Genomic DNA, 19,556 nt, shown 5'->3' with positions numbered 1-19,556 from the left:
ATACACACACATATATATATTTAAGCAATATTCTATGGTCCCAAGCAATCCCCCTTCTGTCTGGCAGTTACGGTCTAGCTCTGACTTGCATAATTTCTGCAGTAATTCAGGAGGATTTAAGTACAAGCGGGTAGCTGTATTTCTGTGGGCAGTAACACTTCATCCTCAGCTGTTACTTTTTTCACTTGTCATAAACCAGCATTCAACTACGGAGGGTTTTTTGGCATCGTTTGTTTCTAAAACTTATGATGATTCTGCTGTCAGTACTTCACTAATATTCTACATTTTCAGAAACATATTGCTGCTAAAGCACACAGATCTTCAAAGTAACAGGCTAACCGTGTTGGCTCCTAACACGGCGTACTGTACCAGGCCTTTTAAAGTGCTGAACTAAAACATTCAAGATGTCGGTATGAGGTAACAAGGTGTAAGCAGAATTCAACTTAAATCTCATACACAACCTGTCATTTCCAGAATAAAATTTTAATTTTCCACAGTTTAAAAATTATCTATTAATGTGCAAATTCTGCCATGCCAAGGTATCAGTAAACTTCAATCTCAGTTCATTTTACTCCTAACAGCAACTTCAACTCAGCCACCATATCTGCAATAGTGGTGGTTCCTCTTAAAACTACTGGGGATAAGAATCTCTTGCAGGTCTTTCACAAGCGAGCAACAACTCTCATATTATTTTATGATGTTGCATTACTTGATGTGATGGCACAGTGAGCACTGTCATCCTGTTCAAGATCCAACAAAGTGCACAGAACAGTCAAGCATGCAGGATTGGTTTTGTTTCCAAACAGTGCTGAACACCACAAGTGCTTTTGGCTCCTGCCAGAGCACATGGGGTTAAGTTCATCCTTTCAGAAGCCCCGTAGTAAGGAACTGACTGAAGGGAAGAGTTCAAGAGCCATTCATGAAATCTGAGTACACGTCTTTACAAAATGCTGCACATCACTTCTATCAAACACCGTAGGCCGCCCCGAGCGGCAGCTGGGATCTTCTGCTGGTGGAGAAGCTAAGAATCAGTCGTGTGGGAAATTTTCTTCCACAGTAATGTTTTTAAGTTATTGAGTATTAAAGAATGTTCCATTTCCATCTGGTTTGCTGAGACTTTAAGGGCAATACACAAATACAGTTGTTTTTCTAGTTCTTCGTGGATATCTGCAGGAGCACCACGAAGCAGGTAGTCTTTAAGCAGCTGACACACTTTAGCCAAGTTAGGCTGAATAACCTCTGTGGTGCACCTCATTTTACTTTGGTCACATAGAGTTCTACAGTCTGTTCCATAAACGCAGTCCATGTCTGATTCACACGGACGATCTTTAATCATTTCCTTTAAATTCATTTCCGGCACAATTTTTCTCATGTCCATCATTTTCAAATCATATTTATCGTTATATCCCAAGTTTTTGGCACTTGTATCACACATGAGAAAGTTACCATAAGGTCCGTGAAAAATATCTTCCACAAATTCTAAAAGTCCAATTGCTATTTTTGCCTTCCTTGGCCATGACGGGGTAAACCATTGGTCCATGCTCCTCCTGAATCCAGAAGGAATCAGAAGTTCTATGACCCACGGAAGGCTGATTCCATAAAGAGAGGTATATTCAACTCTTTCGGTCACATAGAGATCACCACAAAAACCCATCAGCTTGGGAGTATGCTCCTTACCCTGCAACATCACCATTAACATGAACTCATCCAGCTGCAGAAGTGCCCATGCAGACTTTGCCTCAGGCAAAGAAACTCTGCCATCTCTGTTTCCATCAGCAAAAGACAGAATGACGTTAACCAGTTCTGAAAGATTTCCTTGTTCACCCAGCTTTGCCTAGAAAAAACAAAAAAGATCATATATGATTTCATTAACTACCACCAATCCACCTGTAATTCTCTGTCGTCTTATTCTTTCAGTATCAGCGTGTGTATCACATTCTAGTTCTTATTGCTCAGAGATGTCTGATGAGCTTCCTCTCTGTTGTTTCTCCGCAGCACCCAGTGTATGACCTTCTGAGAGTAACAACATTCTCTGCATTTCAGAATGCAAGGACTAGAATTCAAAGACTGGCTTTTTCTAAAGGCTGGTCTGATGAAAACCAGAGTAGCTCATTAAATATTTTCTTACAGTAAGTATGCAGAATTCAGACAGAATTTGGTTTTCAGCTGATGAAGCCTCTCAGATGTAGAGGAAAGCTCTATCAACTACATTTATACAGAGCACCCAGATATTTGGTACAGATCTCAGAATAAATGTACTGAAATACTTAATTCTGCTATTTGGAACAACCATTTCCATTGTAATAATATAAAGAAAAAAACCATTGTTAGAAGCATTGTATTCTCAACTGTTAGCAATGCGTGCAGGAAGAAATCTCACAAACATTTCCTAATTTCTCCTAAAAAACAGTCTAAAAGTCTGTTGCACACCCAATCTTAGAGACAAAGCCACTGTAATGTAAACACTGCATCAACAAAAACTGTTAATGGCCTTTCAGTCATAATAGAATAACGAGGCATATACTTACCTTAAAAAAGCCATACACCATTTCCTTGAATTTCTCAACAGTGGTTCCTCTTGTTGGTTTATCAAACAGGATTACTTCTTTCCTTGGCTCTGGATCAGTACCAAAATCAAGGTGAGCAGCTTCTTCCATCTGGCATTTTATAACCCCTTGCAGATTTCCCCAAATTCCTAAATACATCTGTGCAAGAATATAAGGGAAAAGGTAAAATCACAATAGAAGTCCTTGATCTAAATATCAGCTGAACTTCTACCACTGCCTCAAGAGTCAAGCAGCAGCAAAGATTAGAAAACCAGGTCCTGCCTGCAGACAGCAAATTCAACAATGGCAGCTTTGCATTCATCACTGCAGGGACTTAGGAGACACGGCCCTATCAAAATAGGAAGACAGCCTGAGGAACACTGTACTGGCATTACTATCATCTTCACTTGGGCTAAGAAGCTGCTGATTCTGTTTGAGAAGCAGGATAGTGCAGAGCTGGTACGCTGTACAGAACTATAGGTATTCTCTCCAAACATGCAAGGATGTGATCATCCCCTTGGAAACTGGATTCTATAACTGTGAAATTAAGGAGTCTTGATGGCAATTACAGATTTACTACTAGTTTAAGATACAGGTCCACGAGGATCCAGTCAGTGGAATATTTCTTTGTTTACAGCTGGACAAAAATGATTCATACAGTACAATCGTCAAATATTTACCTGTCTGAATACATTTGTGAAACATATTCAGAGAAGAAGAGCAACTAACAATAACATATCCTCGCTATACTTGGGCTTTGACATGAAACTGCAGTTAGTAGCTACAGTAACTTACACAGAGGCTACTGCCAAGGCTGCTGCTCCTTGTTCCTGGGTCTGTCTTGATATCATCTCATCTCTTTCTACAACTGCTTTATTCACCAGCTCACCCAAATCCCAGGGAGGTGAGCCAGTACAGCTATCACCAGCCCTAAACACTCTCAGACTGCAGCACAGTAGTTACCCATCCATAATGTGTGGTCATGTTGAAGTCCTGAGAGTGTAACAGGAGCAGAAGAGCATTGCTTCTTACTGTGATAGAGCTTCTCTATCTATCTAAGTGTCTCTAATGGCAGACAAGGGCAATGCTACATTACAACCTCTAGCCACTCAGCCATGCGGTCTGTTTCTCATTGAAGCCAAGAGAAAAAAAGCTAGTGGAACACTTTGCAGGACCACTGACACTTCAGTAGGAACTGATAAAGCTCGGATGGATAAGGAGAGCCTTACCTGGTTATTGGGCTTTGTTGACAAACATTTTCCAAAATACAACGTCTCCTTTGCACATAGACTACTGCACGCTGATCCATCAATAACTCCTGTCTTATATTTATCACACTGAAACAAACAAGAGAAAAACAAATCACTCAAGAAAGAAAGCGATATCCACTTCTCTCCCAATATCTCACCCTTGAAATAGAAAATAAAAGAGGTGGAGGGAAGTCAAAGAAAATTTTAGTAACTGTATTAAAACTGTGTTAAGAACTTAACTGGTTTTATCTGTAATTGAAGGTATGATGTTATTTCAGCATGACAGAATAGCAGCATCTGATGGATCTATGCATGGCACTGACCAGAGCAGCTGTGGAACTAGTTAAGGCAAATGCTTAAGCAGCAAACTGCTAAATATACTTACTATTATTTTCCTACAATCATGTCCTCGGCATAGTTCTGTGTAGGTGGAGTACTGGACATACATAACCCAGCTGCCAATGAACACCACTAACCAGGAGATGAAGAGATACTTCATTCGCATATATGAGAAACGTACCTAGAGAACACAAAGAGAAAAATGTTTTGTTCACTCAGCAGTAGTAAGAATAGCAGAATCAAACAAGTTTGACTTTCACAGTGACAAAAATAAGCATTAAATGCAACATTCACTTCCATCAGTCAACAGAACTGATACGGGAGTCTGGTTTGACTTATTGAGGTGGAAGGAAAGACCAGCACCATTTCTGCTTGGAAGAGGCAAACAGCCAAAGGGCAGTTCCACAACACCCAGAGGTGATGCCAGAACACCGAGCTCCCTTTGAAAGAACAATACCTAAGTGACAGAACTGGAGGATTCTAATGTAACTTCCCAGCCTGACAATACCACATCTACATGTTTGCAACATTAAGAATCACAAACCTTGCAAAGCATGTTACTTGAATAGACTGACGAGGAGCAGTAAGAGTCATCTGAGATGTGAACCAGCAATAACAAGAACGGATACTTTACCAGTGGCTTCAGGAATAATTTTCTCTATCCGTAAGAGAACTACAATATCTGCATTCATGCTCAGCTGAAGCTCAGCCTCTTTTGTACTCCAGTCCATTTTCCATATTATTCACCTATAATTTTCACCTATTAGTTTTTTCCTTTTCAACATCAATCTCAAGCTGTTTGCTCCAGCAATCCTCTTGAGCCACACACCATCCGCTGTCCTTTCCTCCAACCATTTCCAGCCTATTTCTACCCCATCTGACTCTGCAGTACTAGTAGTCTCAGGTCCCAACACTACTCAGCATCTCTTCTGCTTCTTCAGTTTTCCCAGCACAAAGTTCCTATTGAAGAATCCTTTTCCCCAGCTACTTCCCACCTACAGAATTTGCTCATTGCCCTCAGAATCCCTCTTTCACGATGCTGAGAAGCCAGCAGAGACTGCATGGCAAAGTCTCAGGGTGTCTCACTCCCTGTTCTCACCTCCAGAACCAAATGAAAGCTGTAAGCACGGCAGATGGATTCTCTGCGTAGTTCACTTTTCACAGTCAGGCATGCTATTTTGATATGCAAAATAGACCAAAACAACAACAAAGATCTATCTCTCCCCAGCAGACCTGCACAGGAAGCCCAGCTTACCAGCTCTGAGGCAATCCTCCAGCAGAGGTCTCTTGAAACACAGGTTTGAACAGGGAGGTGCATGGAACCAGCAGAGCCGAAGCATTGCAGGCACAGCACGGGTGGCTGCTCCTTCTGGCTCTGCGGTGAATACACAATCACATCGCTCTCACACTGTCTAGAGAACAAAATGTGTTGTGTTTTTTCTGCCACCTTCATACTGGTTGAAGGGCAGACACTACATAGTAGTTGTAGCACTTACAAATAAAAACTACCACGCTATAGTCATGCAAGGTTGAAGACTATGCAGTAATTTACTTTTTATAATTTGTCCTTATATCCCACTAAAACTTATGCATTCATAATCTATGGTTTTTTCACACTGGTTTAAGCATAGTAACAAAACCAGTGAGTGCGTGTAGAGCAGTCCCTGAAACTGTCTACATGACAATTGCTTACTTTTATTTTGGCCTAATGGTTCTGTAACCCAATACAGCACCAACAGAAAGAATGATCTTCCCTTCTGCAAGGACAATGAGATACAGCAGTACCAGAAGGGAGGTACAAAAGCTTTTAAAATTAAAGCATGGTATTTTGATAAAATCAGGTCATGTTCAATTACCGTTAACTAATCTGTGAAGCCATGTTCATTAGTTTTTTGTACTCAACTATTTGCTAGGATTGACCATGGAACTGATTCAACAACTTCCCATTATTATCTCTTCCACTACTTAGTAAAATCCCCCACCAAAGGTTACCACAAGAATCTGCAGAAACAAACACATGGATATCTCATACTCTGTGCATCAGCTTCTTCATGCAAATCCACTTTCACTGCAAGTCTGCAGCACTCAAACGAATAATGAACTGGATAACTAAGAAAAGGTCATCATGCTCACCACTGTCTTTGCTGTGCACATAGAAAATGCACAAAGCACGTGGCCAGAGCACCTTCAACTACCCCAGCACAACTCCTTAGCTTCCTTGGGGCAGCCCATAGACCTATTTCACACAGTCTAAGTCCATGACCACCCCATCCTGCATTCTACAAGGGATTCCAACCATTTCTTCTAAGTTGTTTTTCAAGTTTTACCAGGAACATAAGGGGGAAACCACTGCCCCCACCATTTCTTTCCAAAATCCACAGGTACAGCAAATTATTTGGAAACAAAACATCTTCACAGACTCCAATATCCTCCCTAGGGATGGCTAATCCTTTTGTAGAGAATCCAATTTGGTCCAGTTCTGCAATCCGTCTTTACCTGATTATTCTAACACAAACTTTGAGGATGAAGATTTGTGTCTTAGTGTAATTTTCCCAGAAGACAGAGATCATCACTTGGTGTAGAGCTGCTTCTGGCTTTTCTCAAACAAGTGTGAGCCGCTCTGCTTATCTCAGTGCCCAACAGAACCTCCCAGCATCCACACTGAAGTGATTGATCTCAGAAGCTCTGCTTGGCAATAGTGCTCAGATGGAACAGCTTCACCAACCACCACTTCACACGTCGGATGGGGAGCAGACTGAAATCTTACTCCTCCTAAACGGGAAAGTTCAACTTACCCAGGGCTCATTTTCCTGTTCCCATCATGTTAAATGTTTTTCTGAAGAAGTCTCATCTCGCTTTTTTGCCATAAAATGGGTATTATCCCAAAGCAAAGTAACTGAATAAAGGCAGAAGCTCCAGCAAGGCACCTCTCTTTTGCTGATCACCAGACATTATGGCAGTTCCATGTGCTTTCCCTTAAAAGCAAATTTTAGTTGTCTGCCCAAAAAGTACGACTTGCCAGCAATGGTTATGATTTGAAAAGCATTCTACATTTAAATCCCCAATATCACGCACAAAGAACACACAATTAAAGCTGCATCAGTAGAGGATTTCTGGATGTGTTCACTTCAAATCACCAGCATGTCTTCCTGGGCTCCCAAGCTCAGAGCAGCCCCAGTTTGGATCTCACACTCCAGTACACACACTCTCAGAGGTTCAGAGTAACCTGAGAACTTCTCGTGTCACACGAAATCGTAGCCACAAACAAGAAAGGATATCAACCACTTTGTGACGTAGTTTTCAGTGAGTCGAGCAACATCTGTGTGAGACAGCAGCTCATAAAACTGCCGAAAAGACACGAGTTGTAGATGATTATGAACAAGCAACCACAAGAAGGACACAGATGTGATTTACAGATACTAAATGAGAACGTATGAGGGATTATTGTTCCACAGCTGTGAATGGGACGCTTGGGGCAAAGTTGGAGGAGGAAAAACAGCATTTGCTTTTCCCAAATTAATTTTTGGTTTTAGAAGTAAACATTTATAACTATTCAGTCACCCAGTCCGAAATAAAACACTGCACAACACCTACAGGGAAAACTGATTTTAGCACTTCCTCATTTCTACGGGCAGTTCTGACAATGTTGTTCCTACAGCCTACAGGGTCACAAGACCCTTCTCTACAATTTTTTTCTTTTATTAATAGAATAACAGAAAAATTCCAATAAAATAACTTTCTTTGTTCCTCCTCTCCTCAAATAATATGAAGCTCCTATGAACCAAGAATCACAACAAGGAAATCCTCATGATTATCTGAAACAAAAGATACAGTGATTTCATTTAGAGGCACAGCCCAGAAGAAGAAAAGCTACTTCTAATAGCCCTAATACCTTATGGCAGAAATACAGCACACCAACACACAGAATTGCAGATAAAATCTAATATAGATTATTTGAAATAGATCTGACTTTTTCAGTAAAGCTGTTTCATTTGTAAAAAAGAAAAAAACTACTCCCAAAGCTTTCTGGGACAACCAACCGCCTTCCTTCCTCAAAGCTTCTTGTCATTCCTCCTATGCACATTTACAACACTAAACTTTACTCCAGAGCACTATCTAAAGCGGTTGTGCACTGCAAGCACAGCATTTGGTATAACCTGAGGCGAGCAGCCATCCATGAGCCTCAGGATCACTGCTCAGCAATGACTGTATTCACAGCACAGGAAATAATCCTCTGTATGTGGGTATATCCAAATTTGTCCTCCTCAGGAAGACAGAAAGAATGTATTTGGGACAGAAAACCTCCCCAAACACCATCTGACTACATCACAGACTTGGCATGAGGTTCTGGAGGAGCTGTGTTTATTTCGGGCTCAGCATCATGCCAATGCAGGCATGCAGCTTTTGACTGACGGGTCTCCAGCACTACTCCACACTTAGAGAACGCAACTGCTCACAGAGGACCACAAGGTTCTGCTCTCTTCACTTTAGAGGGAATTGCTTTATTATGGAGGTTCAGCAGAAGGCCTGATCATTATTTGGTTTCTTCCACAAACTCTCTCTAAAAAACTTGCATTTTCTCCCTAAGATCTACAAACAGACTCATCTGGGAAGTGCCAGAGCTGATGTGCAGCAGTAATGCAGTGAGGACACAAACTCAGTAAGCCTGGATAGGCCACGTATGTGCCAGTATACCCTGAATGCACCACGCTTACTGCAAGCATTTGAGCACATTTCTGAGCACAAAGTCCCAGATGTAAATTAGGGAGCAATGCTTATAGACAAGCTTCATTTGGAATCACAACAAACTCCTAGAAAACTGTTCATAGTTTTTTCAGGATGCCAGAAGGACTGAGAGCTCTGAATGATCAAAAAGGGCAGAAAGTCCAAAACCAGGAAATGTAAGTTCTCTTTTCTGCTCCGCTCCACCAAGACATAAAACACGAGCCAGGGAACATGAGGATGAAGGAAAGCACTTGTAACACTTAAAAGGTTATTACAGCATCAACTTCATCCATCACTTGTGCACTGCACTGAGTCATGTGCACTGAATAAGAATTAGACATTCATTCCCCGGAACAGAACTGGAAAGCCACTTCTGGCAGAATTCAGGCCTGGACGCACTCCAAAGCATATGGAAAGTAGCAGATCCAGACACAATGTAACTACGTGCCAACTTTTTGATAAGCATACTTTCTGCTTAAAACATTTTTATAGTTAGGAAGTATGGAAGTGTTCATTTGTTGTATGCTACAGAGAGCTCCATCCAGTCAAGTATTTCATATGACCAGAGTTCAGAAATCCTCTCCAAAACTCCAAACTATTCACGCAGTTTGTTCAACATATTAGGAATAAGGGAGAACACAAAAATTGTATGCTGATCATGTTACAAACCCGTTCGTTTGATCTTCAGGTTGATTTAGGCTTATAGGAAGCATTTCGGGTTTCTAAGAGCTTACAGTGCACACTTTGGATGACGCTGTTGTCTTCATTCACTTGTATCCTAAGCAGTCAAGCTGAGCAAACAGCATAGGGCATATCTTCTGAAATAAAGGATAACAATCAAGGCAGAAAACAGGATGTTTCCACTTAAAAGGTTAAACAACAAGAAGAGAATTAAAAGGTTGGAGGAAATGATGGTGATACATCAAGGGGGCCTTTGAAACCTGGGCCTTCAAAGTATCGTCTACATTACAGGCACCTACGTGACATCCCTAAAGAGTCTGTAAAGGAGGTCCAGAATCTCTAGCGGCCAGAAAGCTCCCAAGCACAGCAGCATTCTGTACAAGATTATTGATGTGTGTAATCCTACTGGCTTGACCTCAGCCTCACAATACAGTTATTAACTACAGTTACCGGAAAGAAACTCAAAACCACATTTCCCAAATTTGGGACATCCACGTCTTCTCAAGTAACATTAATCACCACTGCAGAGAGGCATCAGTCTCCCAGCTGTAAGATCCAATAAATAATACTGATATTTCTGGTCAGTATTTAGGCCGTTAGAAGATTGTCAAGGTTTGGAGCTTTTTGCTCTAGTTTTATTTGGTTTACTATTACTGCAAGCCTTGCAGACTAAATGGGGAAAATTCTGTATTTAATAGTCACTGCCCATTTTGCAACTAAGTTTTAGTGCTGTTTTTGTGGATCCCAACCACTAAACTTTGAGCTGAGGCAGGACATCCTCAGAGTTTGTCCTGCTCACTTTATACAAGTTGAGGCTGTTTGGCAGCACCCTGCCCTTAGCTAGAAAGACTCAGTGATTACCTATGGATAGCACATACTGCACGCGAGCTAAAGCACATGTCAAATAATAACAATAAACAATATCAGAACACTTGGCACAGAGCACAGGTTGCAAACCAACCGACAGCACCTTGCTCCTGCTACAGGAGCAGGAAAGTCAGAAGAGGCACCAAGTTCCTAGTGCAGAACTTCATGTTCTCAACTCATCCCACAGCACAGATTTCAAAAAGCACGGAACACCAGCCAACAAAATCTGGAAGTCAGTCAGCAATGCTTTCCATTGTACAACCCCCTGCCCTGCTCTGCCGCATTAAATATTGCATAGCAACACCACACAAGTCTTCAAACTTCCATCTCACTCGCAGCTGTATCTCAGTGAGTTAAGCCGAGCATTTCATTTGAGAGCAGTGGCCTCTTTGGAGGCAAAAACTCAACACAGCACCCCGTGAGTAATCAGTACAACTCAACCATGAATGCATTTGTCACGTACCAACAGCAACACGCAGCCACAAAGTCAATACATTGACAGCCTGCTGCCGCTGCATGGACACATCAACTGCCACCACACATCGAGCTATGGAACAGAAAAGAAAGGCCATTTTCATGAAGCTGATGGTAGCTCTCCTCCAAACAAATCTGCAAAATATTCCAACACAGTTTTTAGTGCGACAAAGCTTCAACAGAAATACTTCTACATCTCCAACAGAAACAAATATTTAACCTCTCCGGCTTGACTAAGAAACGACACACTTTGCTAAAAATGCCCTTAAATGTTGAGAATAAATGAAAACAAATGGTTATCCAATGTCACATACAACGAACAAAGTAGAACTTACATCAAGGCCAACAATTAGCAGAGTCCTACTTTGAAAGCCAGTACAGACATGGTGAACTCATTTTCATCTCATGCGTACCAGAGCCTTCCTCCTATGGGAACTGAAAAGTGTCTGCTTTGTTAAGGAGATCAAGGACAACGTTTGCTGGTCTAAAATCAAGTGATACGTGACCCACATTTGTGGATAGAACTGCTGAAGGGGCTGAGCTTACACCTGTACCCGCACACTGCTCCTCAGCTGTCACAGCGCATTTTGGGCACTTCGAAAAGGAGAATGGCATCAGAAAAGCTCCAGATGAGAAGGAATTAAAGCACTCGGGCCTTTACTATGCATAAGGATGAAGCCCCCTTTTTTTTCAATAAACCAATTATTAGAAAGCTTTTAATAATATAGCAGCAGATGACAGATACAGATATATGTGCTACAGATAAGTAGCGTGTGTATATAAATATCACGTTTACCCCCTCAACTCACTCAGCTGAACTGCAAACGAGTTAAAGCCCAGCAAAACAAACAGCAGAAGCCCCGAGCACAGCCCCCTGCGTACCACCACCACCGGGCCCTCGCCGGCGTCTCTCAGCACAGCGCTTTCGGCCCGAGCACCGCTCCGCTCCGCGCCTACCTGCGTAAGTCGAGGCGGGAGCTGAGCCCAGGGCTGAGGGCTGAGGGCTTTGGGCCGCCCGACGGCTCCCAGCGGTTGGCAGCGCTCAGCGCTCATTGCTCCGCAGCGGACGGGAGGCCCGCGAGCAGCGCCCCGCTCCCGCTCCCTCCCCACACCTGTTCCCTGCCCCTCCGGCCGCGCCGCCTCCCGGCCCCGGCGCCACCGGCCCCACATCGACGGCGCGGCCGAGCCCCGGCGGGGGGTGGAGCGGCGGCCGAGGGACGCGCTGAAGGCGCCCGGCCGTCAGGGGACGGAGCGAGGGAAACCGCCGCCAACGGGCCGCCCAGCGCCGGCCTACCTGAGCGTGGGGGGGTCTCCTGAGCCAGGCTCCCGCGAAGAGCCGCCTGGCCATGGCAATCACGCATCCCCGCAGCGGGCGGCGGACGGAGGCGGAGCGGAGCGCGGCGCTTCCCCGCCCGGCCTGTCCAAGGAGCCGAATCGCCGGCGAAGGGAGGACGAGGAACGCGTAAGACACGCAGCGCCGGGCCGGCAGCTGTCAGCCGCGGGGACGCGCCACGGGGAGGGGAGGGAAGAGGAGAGAAGGGGAAGGGAGGAACGCGGCCGCCCAGGGCCGGAGGGGGAGAGCGGGCGGGGCGGGGCTGCTGCTATCCCCGCCCTGCGCTGAGGGAACGGCCCGTGGGCGCCGGGCGCTGCGCCGAGCGGAGCGGGGCTTCCTGCGCGGGCTGTGTCCGTTCGAACTGGGCAGCTCCGAATGACTGAGTCCGTTAATGAATAACGTGCCCCGCTGATTGCAGGCAGGTTCCGTCTGCCACTCGCTGGGCGTTAGAACCAGCTGAGGGCCCACTGGGCCCACACAGTTAAGGAGGGAACCCCGGCCCTCCGCACCGCCGCGCTCTGCAGGCAGGTGCGTACCGTGCTGTCCCTGTGCTACGGCCTCACACTGCGTCCGCTAACAGCGACAAGAGCGAGTTTGCTGATGGAAGAAAAAATACATGATTACGCTTGTCATAGCCACAACCTGTGACCGTAACGGCGGGCAGGTCGGGTCAGGCTGCTAGGGAAGGGCCAGGCACACCGGGCAGGCCTTGAGCCTCACTGCGTGACTGTGGCAACAGTCCATAGCACTGCTCCTCCTCACAGTGGGTTTGGAAGGAAAGCTGAGCCAGGAGGGATGTGGCATTGGCCTCATCTGGTCTCTTGCCCCACAGCAGGGCGAGAATTAGGTGCCTCCCACAGCTTCACATAGTGTGGAACGTAGCAGACTAACTGCCATTAGTAGTAACGTGATTTGGTTCAAGTGTAACTGCCCTTAGTCACATGAATTTTAACTTGCTTCCATCTGGTCACATGTATGACTTAGTTACCTCCTTAGCAACAGGTCAGAAGCTATAGGGGATTCCTGATGCTTTTTGGCTGTGAGGCTTTGGGTGAAAGGATTACAGCACAATGTCAGGGGAAAAAAAATGATTGTAACATGCTCTGGCTTTTGGCGTTGTGTGCTGCTTTAATTAAAAGAAAGGATACAGAAAGATGGCATAAGAATAAGTTGTGGTGTCCTAGCAGGGATTAGTCTTAAGGAAAGATACATATCTAGAAACCAAATGTTATGAGGTCATAGAGTATTAAAAATCAGCAAGATTTAAAGAGTAAAATCTTTAAGATTCAGGAATAGTCCATGACTGCTTTTTGAATAATATAATCACTGCCAGACTCAGCTCACTCTGAAGAATAAATCAGAAAATTAATTAGTAAGATTTGGCACTCCTGCAAAAGCAGCCCTGGTTTTAATAACACTCTTGCAGTGAGAGTGTTCTCTTCCTATTCAGCAGGCCCAGATGGCTGTGCTTTCTGCATCACTTCCCTCTACAGTTCAGTAGTTTGTACGAGCTTAGTGAGATTACAGGCACGCAATGGAAAGGTGACACCAGGAAACTACAGAGCAGGCATTTAAACGTTTTGCTGAATAATCTCAAGTAATTACTTCATCTAATGTTCTGTGTCAATCCTTGGAAGGAGAGGCTGAGAGTAATCATGAAATGTGCTTCTCCCATATGGCAGGCGAGGACGTAAATGTTTTGTTTCTGTTAAGACTGGATCAAAACAGTTCCTGGCATATGTTCATTAGGGGATATATTTTTCACTTAGTGCATGAGATCTTAGTCATTTGTGAGAGCAGCTGCTTTATTCCGGCACTGCAGTGTTTAGTTATTCTTAAAGTCCTCTTTGTGTCCAGGCTTTACTAGATGATAAAAAGGCAATTTCAGCCTTTTTCAGCTTATCCCTTAAACACCAAACTCCCAGTTAAGCCTTGGTAAATGCAAAGCTTGTGGCATTTTGCATGTGCAAATGTAAATGGATATTTTAAAGACCAGGGAATAGATGCAATAGAACATAAGTCATAGTGATGTATTTACTGAACCGTTTTTCCATTTGCTCACGCTTTTCCATTCTGTAGTTCACACATTATTCATTTTTGTATGGCAATAACACATCTCAAATGCAAAAGCAGTTGAAGTTACGCTGATTTATTGCTACCTGTTAATATTTGCTTCCTATCCAGCCTTGCAAAGATTGGAGAGACAAATCCACTGATGATTATACGTATGCACTGTTTATCACTCGGTGTTAAAGGTAAATGTGGCCTTATAATAACTGCATACCATCACTTCCAGTACTGTGACAACTTAACAGTCACTGCATACTAAATAGGACTCAGGAAAAACTAAGAGCTGTTACATGTATTGAAGCATCCAGGAATTTTGGACAAGCAATATTTGACTAATAAAGATAATAGAAAACTATAGAAAAATCTACATTCTTCAAGGTACTTATTAAAATTCTGCATTATATTAATAAAGATGCACATTATATCTAAGTTCTTCTGATGGAAGGATCTGTTACTTGAGCAAGTAATACAGGTTTTATCATTTTATTTTAAAGCTAAACATTAACTTATTGCAATGTAACTGAGCTTGATTCTCACATAGGAGACTCCATGGGAAATCCTCAGGGTTCACACATTCTTATCACCATCATATTAATGCAGGACGCCTCTGGCTAATGTTAGTAATCATAAGATTAATAATGTTAATAATCACAGACTTCCATACAGCAGCTTTACAAGCTTTACCCACAAAGCACAACTTCCTGCATTAGCACTCTTACCCAGGATATGCCAAAGAAATGTTTTGTCATCCTGGGCAGCATCTCAGCTTAACCCCCAGTAGGAATGGAATGTGTCAGCATCTGCCAGTTACCTTTTGTTTTTTTTAAAGTTTAATAACTGTATTTACATGGTAAACAATGCGTTAATGATTTTAAAATAAAACTGCTTTTCCTAAAATGAAGTCTATAAGGGTGTCAAAGTTTCACTCTTTGTCCTGCCTGGCTGTCAAGATGCACATTCAGAGATCTAGCCAGGAATTTGGTTTTATTCTGACTCCATCATCCGGTTTGTCAATGTGGAACAGAATGAAGATCTGGGGACACACTCGTCAGACCTAAATTCTTCCTCATGTTCCATTCAGAGTGAGATTCTTTCCCTCTCCTGTAAACTTCTCTGAACTCAAATTTAATCAGTGCATAACTTTTATTTTATCCTTTTTTATCCTTAAATATTATTTCCTATTGCATTCAAATTCTTACTAGTGTCAGTGCTTCTAGAGAATACATAGGTGGAGCCATCTCTTACTCAGAGAGCAAACAAAGCCTGTTAAGGATTCCCTTGTGGCTTAACTTGTTGTAAGCAAATCATTAATCTATTTGAGGAAGCAGCATCTTCTAGCCAGCAAGTTTTATTTCTAAGGCCATACTTATAAATATATATAAATCTGGCCTCCTGCAGCAGCAGAACACATTCCTCTTGCTGCTTACTTTCATTCTTGCGTTGGCACAACCATTTCTGTTATTGTGTTAAGAACTAGGACAATAATTTCAACTATGAACTGTTAATCGTACTTCATTTTTTCCCTGGGTTAGGTCAGACAGCCCAATTCCTTTCATCAGTGTCTTGGACTTATGCCAAAATTGAAGTGGCTGTTTCTAACCACTGAAGCTTTTATCTTATTTAAACATATCTGTATCAAAAATTGTGTTTTATTACAGATAGATAAGTGACAAATACATGCGACTCATTGCTAGCTCTTCACTGAGATGAGATCCTAGTATTATTAGACATTCAAAGATGCTGATTAAGTTGGGATAAAGGCTCTCCAGTCCTTGCTTTGAGAGTCTGTCCACTAGCTTTTCTGGTATGTTGTTTAAAATTCAGAATACACTAGAAAAATTAAAATGCTTACGGTAAATAAAACTTACTAACATGTTTACAGTAAATAGGTCTCCACAGATTGAGAATAAAAATCTTTATCAATTCGATTCCTTTAAGGATTAGAAGATGGGGAAGACTCCAAAGACACTCCATTCAGAAGAAAATTGGAAAGAAAGCACTTTGTTGTTAATGGTCATTCATGAGCAAATACTGAAACAACACTCAGCATTTTTCCTCATTGTTTGAAACTCTATACAAACAACACAGTTAAGATTCAATCAACCAATAAAACGAAGTTTCTTTTATACACACAATTTCCATTAATTGCTGTCATTATGGTATCCAAGATTTTCTTAAGATTAATTGGGATTGTTAAAATGTGTGGTCTTGCTAGCATTGATCTGATTCCACTTGGGAAATCAATTGATAATTTTTTGGCAAAAATAATCTGTTTGATGTTGGAAAATGCTGATTAGTTATCCATTTCTTTGGATTATCAGTGTAATAAAGTCATAATCTACTTGGGACTTCTGACCACACAACTGAAAGTGAAATACTTTGTTCTGCTTATCTTCTGAATTAAAATCTGAATGTTAGTTGTAATTGTTAGTCATGTAATTTCCCATAACAATAAGAAAACATCAGCCAGACTGTTTCCAGAACGTCTTACCCTGAGCTAGCACTTCTGCTTCCCCCCTTACTCTCCAGCTTAGCTTAGAGAGGTAGAAAACATCTGAGACTTAGTCCACACTTAGAAAAATCCTGCTTATGGTCTAAATACTAAGTTCTAGTGCTGAAGTTAATAGACGCTTAAGAACATAAATAACAGGAAGGAGATAACAGCAAAATTTAGTTCAGAAAGATTCTATCTGTTTGTAACTCCTTAGGAAGTTTAGTATTGGAACAAATCATTTAGTGGGAAGGTGAAGTTTTCAACACACAGTATACTTAAGAGCTCTTAAATGCAATGAGGAGAACAGCTGCAATGTTTAATACATTGCTACACCCAGCTGTCCTGCCATCCCCTCTGCCTGAGGACATTTCCACAGCAGAACTGCTTGGTTCACAGTCTAGCATATTTGCTTTTAATTGCCTGTGAAAGTTAGTTCACACCAAAACACTAGACTGTGATCCTCAGCTGGTGAGGTGCAGCTCTGCCTTCCCTTCTGGCAGCTACAGTACAGAGGAGAAAAATAGGCACAAAAAGCAACTACAGATAACTGAGCTTCTATGTGAAACCCTTTTTTTGTCCTTTACAACTTACGCCTCCTCCCACGTGGTTCTCTCTGTTCTGTCACATAACAGGTTCTATAGCTGAATGATGAACTGCTTGATGAACCCAAACTAAAAATAACCCTGAAAAAGGAAAAAAAAAATAAAATCATGTTTTCCCTCATTTTGGTCCTGCATGCAACTCAGAGGACTGTGATGTTCACAAAGGCAGAATAGTTTGGCATTTGGATTAAGGATCAAAACCAGGAACTGCTTAAAATATGCTAAGAAAAGCCCTTCAAAGTCTGCCCTTAGACTGATGTCTCCCTAAAATATATATCCCAGCTCAGTGATTTGTCAGGCAGCGTGAATGAATTGTTATATTATGTCGGAATTGGAACTGAACAAATCATTCCTTCAAGCCTTAACTAATACATAAGTCACTCTACTTCAGTTTACAGTCTTGAACAAAGCTGAGAATTTGGACCTATATGTGGGAATTAACACAACATACAGAATTCCTTACCTAACAGCCTTCATGTTACTGGCAGAAGTACTCAAAATGTAGTTTTACTCCATTCAGAATGTCTGCACGTGAAATGAAGAAGCTCAGTACTGATTGTCAGATGACTCTGAAAGTACTCTGCAAAAGCACTAACAAAGAGCAGAACTACTTAGGAAACTGATGTTTAAGAATCCCCTAATAGTAAAGACTATATTTGTTAGGTCTAAATCTTTTTCTAACCCTGTATTTACTCAAAGTTGGTAATTCTCATGTCGCTTTCATTAGAAGAACTTTCTTTAAAAGCTTATCACCTATGATATTGTCTTCTTTAAATTCTGAGCAGTTAACTCACTGTAAGTACAGTGGATCTACGTTAGTATTCACCTTGAATTTCTGTTGGTTGGTTTGTTTTAAGTAGATAAAAGTTTTAATTTCCCTTTAGATGAACAGAACAACCAGGCAGGCACAAAGCTCATGCCTTTTGTGATCTCTGCAGTCCATTGATTGTATATTACTTAATTTCCATAGCCCCCCTTTCTGTGAAGTACTGGTAGACTTTTGATCAAAAGTCTCAGTAGGCATAAAGTATTTACTGAATTATTTAAGTTATTTAAATTTCCACTGCAGTTAGTAGATATTTCAATATAAACACCAATACTCACAAAGCAAAAGCACTGTTAAGCACCATAAGGAGCAAGCCTGGCTCCATACAATGCAGCAGCTCACACTGACCAGTTCCGTAGTGCAGGTTTCCAGCAGCATTGGAGTTCACATCAGAAGTTTTTTTCCCCAGGGCTTCATTGCTATGCAAGCTTTATTTCATGGGACTTTTTGCTTCTTACATAAATTTAAATCCAGTTGAATAGAAAGTTGTGTTGTTTTTTTTTTCCTGGTATGTACAAAGAATAAACTACTTTAGTTAATGAATGCTTTTATTAACTCAGAAATACAGCCTTTATGACTATACCAAATATACTGTCTGCTGTCATGCTGTACCAACCTATAAAAACAATTTGGGCTTGAGTGAATACTTGGAAAGAAAAAAAAAAGGCTGCAGTGGGCAAGGTAAGGTGAATTGTTTTTTATGAGATAAAGGGTCTTTGTGAGACTTTTACATCTCTGGTAAGGTTAATTGGTTGTTGGGTCAATGTGGTTATTCTCTATGAGAGCACAGTTGGTCTGAAAGCATCTCAAAAGCATAGAATTGCTTTCTATTTTGTCAGTAACTTTTGTATGTAGCTCAGGCTAACTTTACATGAGGTTTGTAGTTTCCAACTAACTTATTTTATGAACGTTCCTGTATTTGCAGCCTTCTTGCGTGTTGACATTTAAGCTGACTACACTTCACCCATGTTTTATCGCATCTTCCTGTTTCTATCTTGCAGCTGTCCTCATATAAATCTTTCTACACTATATCATTCAAAATTGAACTCATTTAGGTAACTGAGGCTACAGGTGTGTAGTAATTTTTATGGACAAATCACAGTTCTTGTTTCCCATATGTCAGCAATAATAATAATAATAGTAAGTAATTTTCATTTTTAATCAAAAGAAAAACTGAAAGAGTCTCTTTTTTTCTTCATATCTTCTTCTGGCCATTACATATGATTGAAGGTAGATTCTAAACAGAAGAAAATTACTTCGGCAGTGATTAATTCATGCTAAATTTTCAGATTCTGACCTCAGTTTACAGATCTAACAAATAAGGATGCCTTTTCCACTACGGGCTGTCT

The 19,556-nt window shown here is 41.7% G+C and overlaps 2 protein-coding genes across 6 annotated transcripts in view; one reads left to right on the top strand and one right to left on the bottom strand.

Moving 5' to 3' along the window:
- Positions 1-462: 462 nt before the first annotated feature.
- Positions 463-12,277, bottom strand: DIPK1A (divergent protein kinase domain 1A). 4 transcript variants are annotated; one of them, XM_015869956.2, is made up of 5 exons: positions 12,177-12,277; positions 4,182-4,316; positions 3,776-3,883; positions 2,529-2,705; positions 463-1,834 (listed from the first exon to the last, which is right to left on the bottom strand). In XM_015869956.2, exons 1-5 carry the CDS (start codon positions 12,228-12,230, stop codon positions 1,022-1,024), a joined length of 1,287 nt encoding a protein of 428 aa, XP_015725442.1. In that variant the 5' UTR covers positions 12,231-12,277; the 3' UTR covers positions 463-1,021. The 4 variants fall into 4 exon arrangements, with proteins under 4 accessions (XP_015725442.1, XP_015725441.2, XP_015725443.1 ...); XM_015869955.2 differs by lacking the exon at positions 12,177-12,277 and adding an exon at positions 11,840-11,945; XM_015869957.2 differs by lacking the exon at positions 12,177-12,277 and adding an exon at positions 10,872-11,161.
- MTF2 (metal response element binding transcription factor 2) overlaps positions 12,204-19,556 on the top strand; it is a 39,414-nt gene continuing 32,061 nt past the window's right edge. For both annotated transcript variants that reach the window (XM_015869945.2, XM_032446117.1), the window contains exon 1: positions 12,204-12,344. In XM_015869945.2, the coding sequence (XP_015725431.1) occupies positions 12,229-12,344 (116 nt within the window). In that variant the 5' untranslated portion in view covers positions 12,204-12,228. The remainder of the gene's footprint in view (positions 12,345-19,556) is intronic.

This window comes from Coturnix japonica, chromosome 8 (genome assembly GCF_001577835.2).
Source record: "Coturnix japonica isolate 7356 chromosome 8, Coturnix japonica 2.1, whole genome shotgun sequence".
NCBI lineage: Eukaryota > Metazoa > Chordata > Aves > Galliformes > Phasianidae > Coturnix > Coturnix japonica.
This window is presented reverse-complemented; position numbering and strand designations above follow the sequence as displayed.

Excerpts from the sequence above, each read along its gene's own strand:
- DIPK1A (XM_015869955.2), bottom strand. The coding sequence starts at position 11,935 with ATGAGCGCTGAGCGCTGCCAACCGCTGGGAGCCGTCGGGCGGCCCAAA. Across the intron at positions 3,884-4,181 it reads ATGATTGTAGGAAAATAATA|TGTGATAAATATAAGACAGG; the intron begins GTAAGTATATTT and ends TGTTTGTTTCAG. Across the intron at positions 2,706-3,775 it reads CAACAAAGCCCAATAACCAG|ATGTATTTAGGAATTTGGGG; the intron begins GTAAGGCTCTCC and ends ATTCTTGCACAG.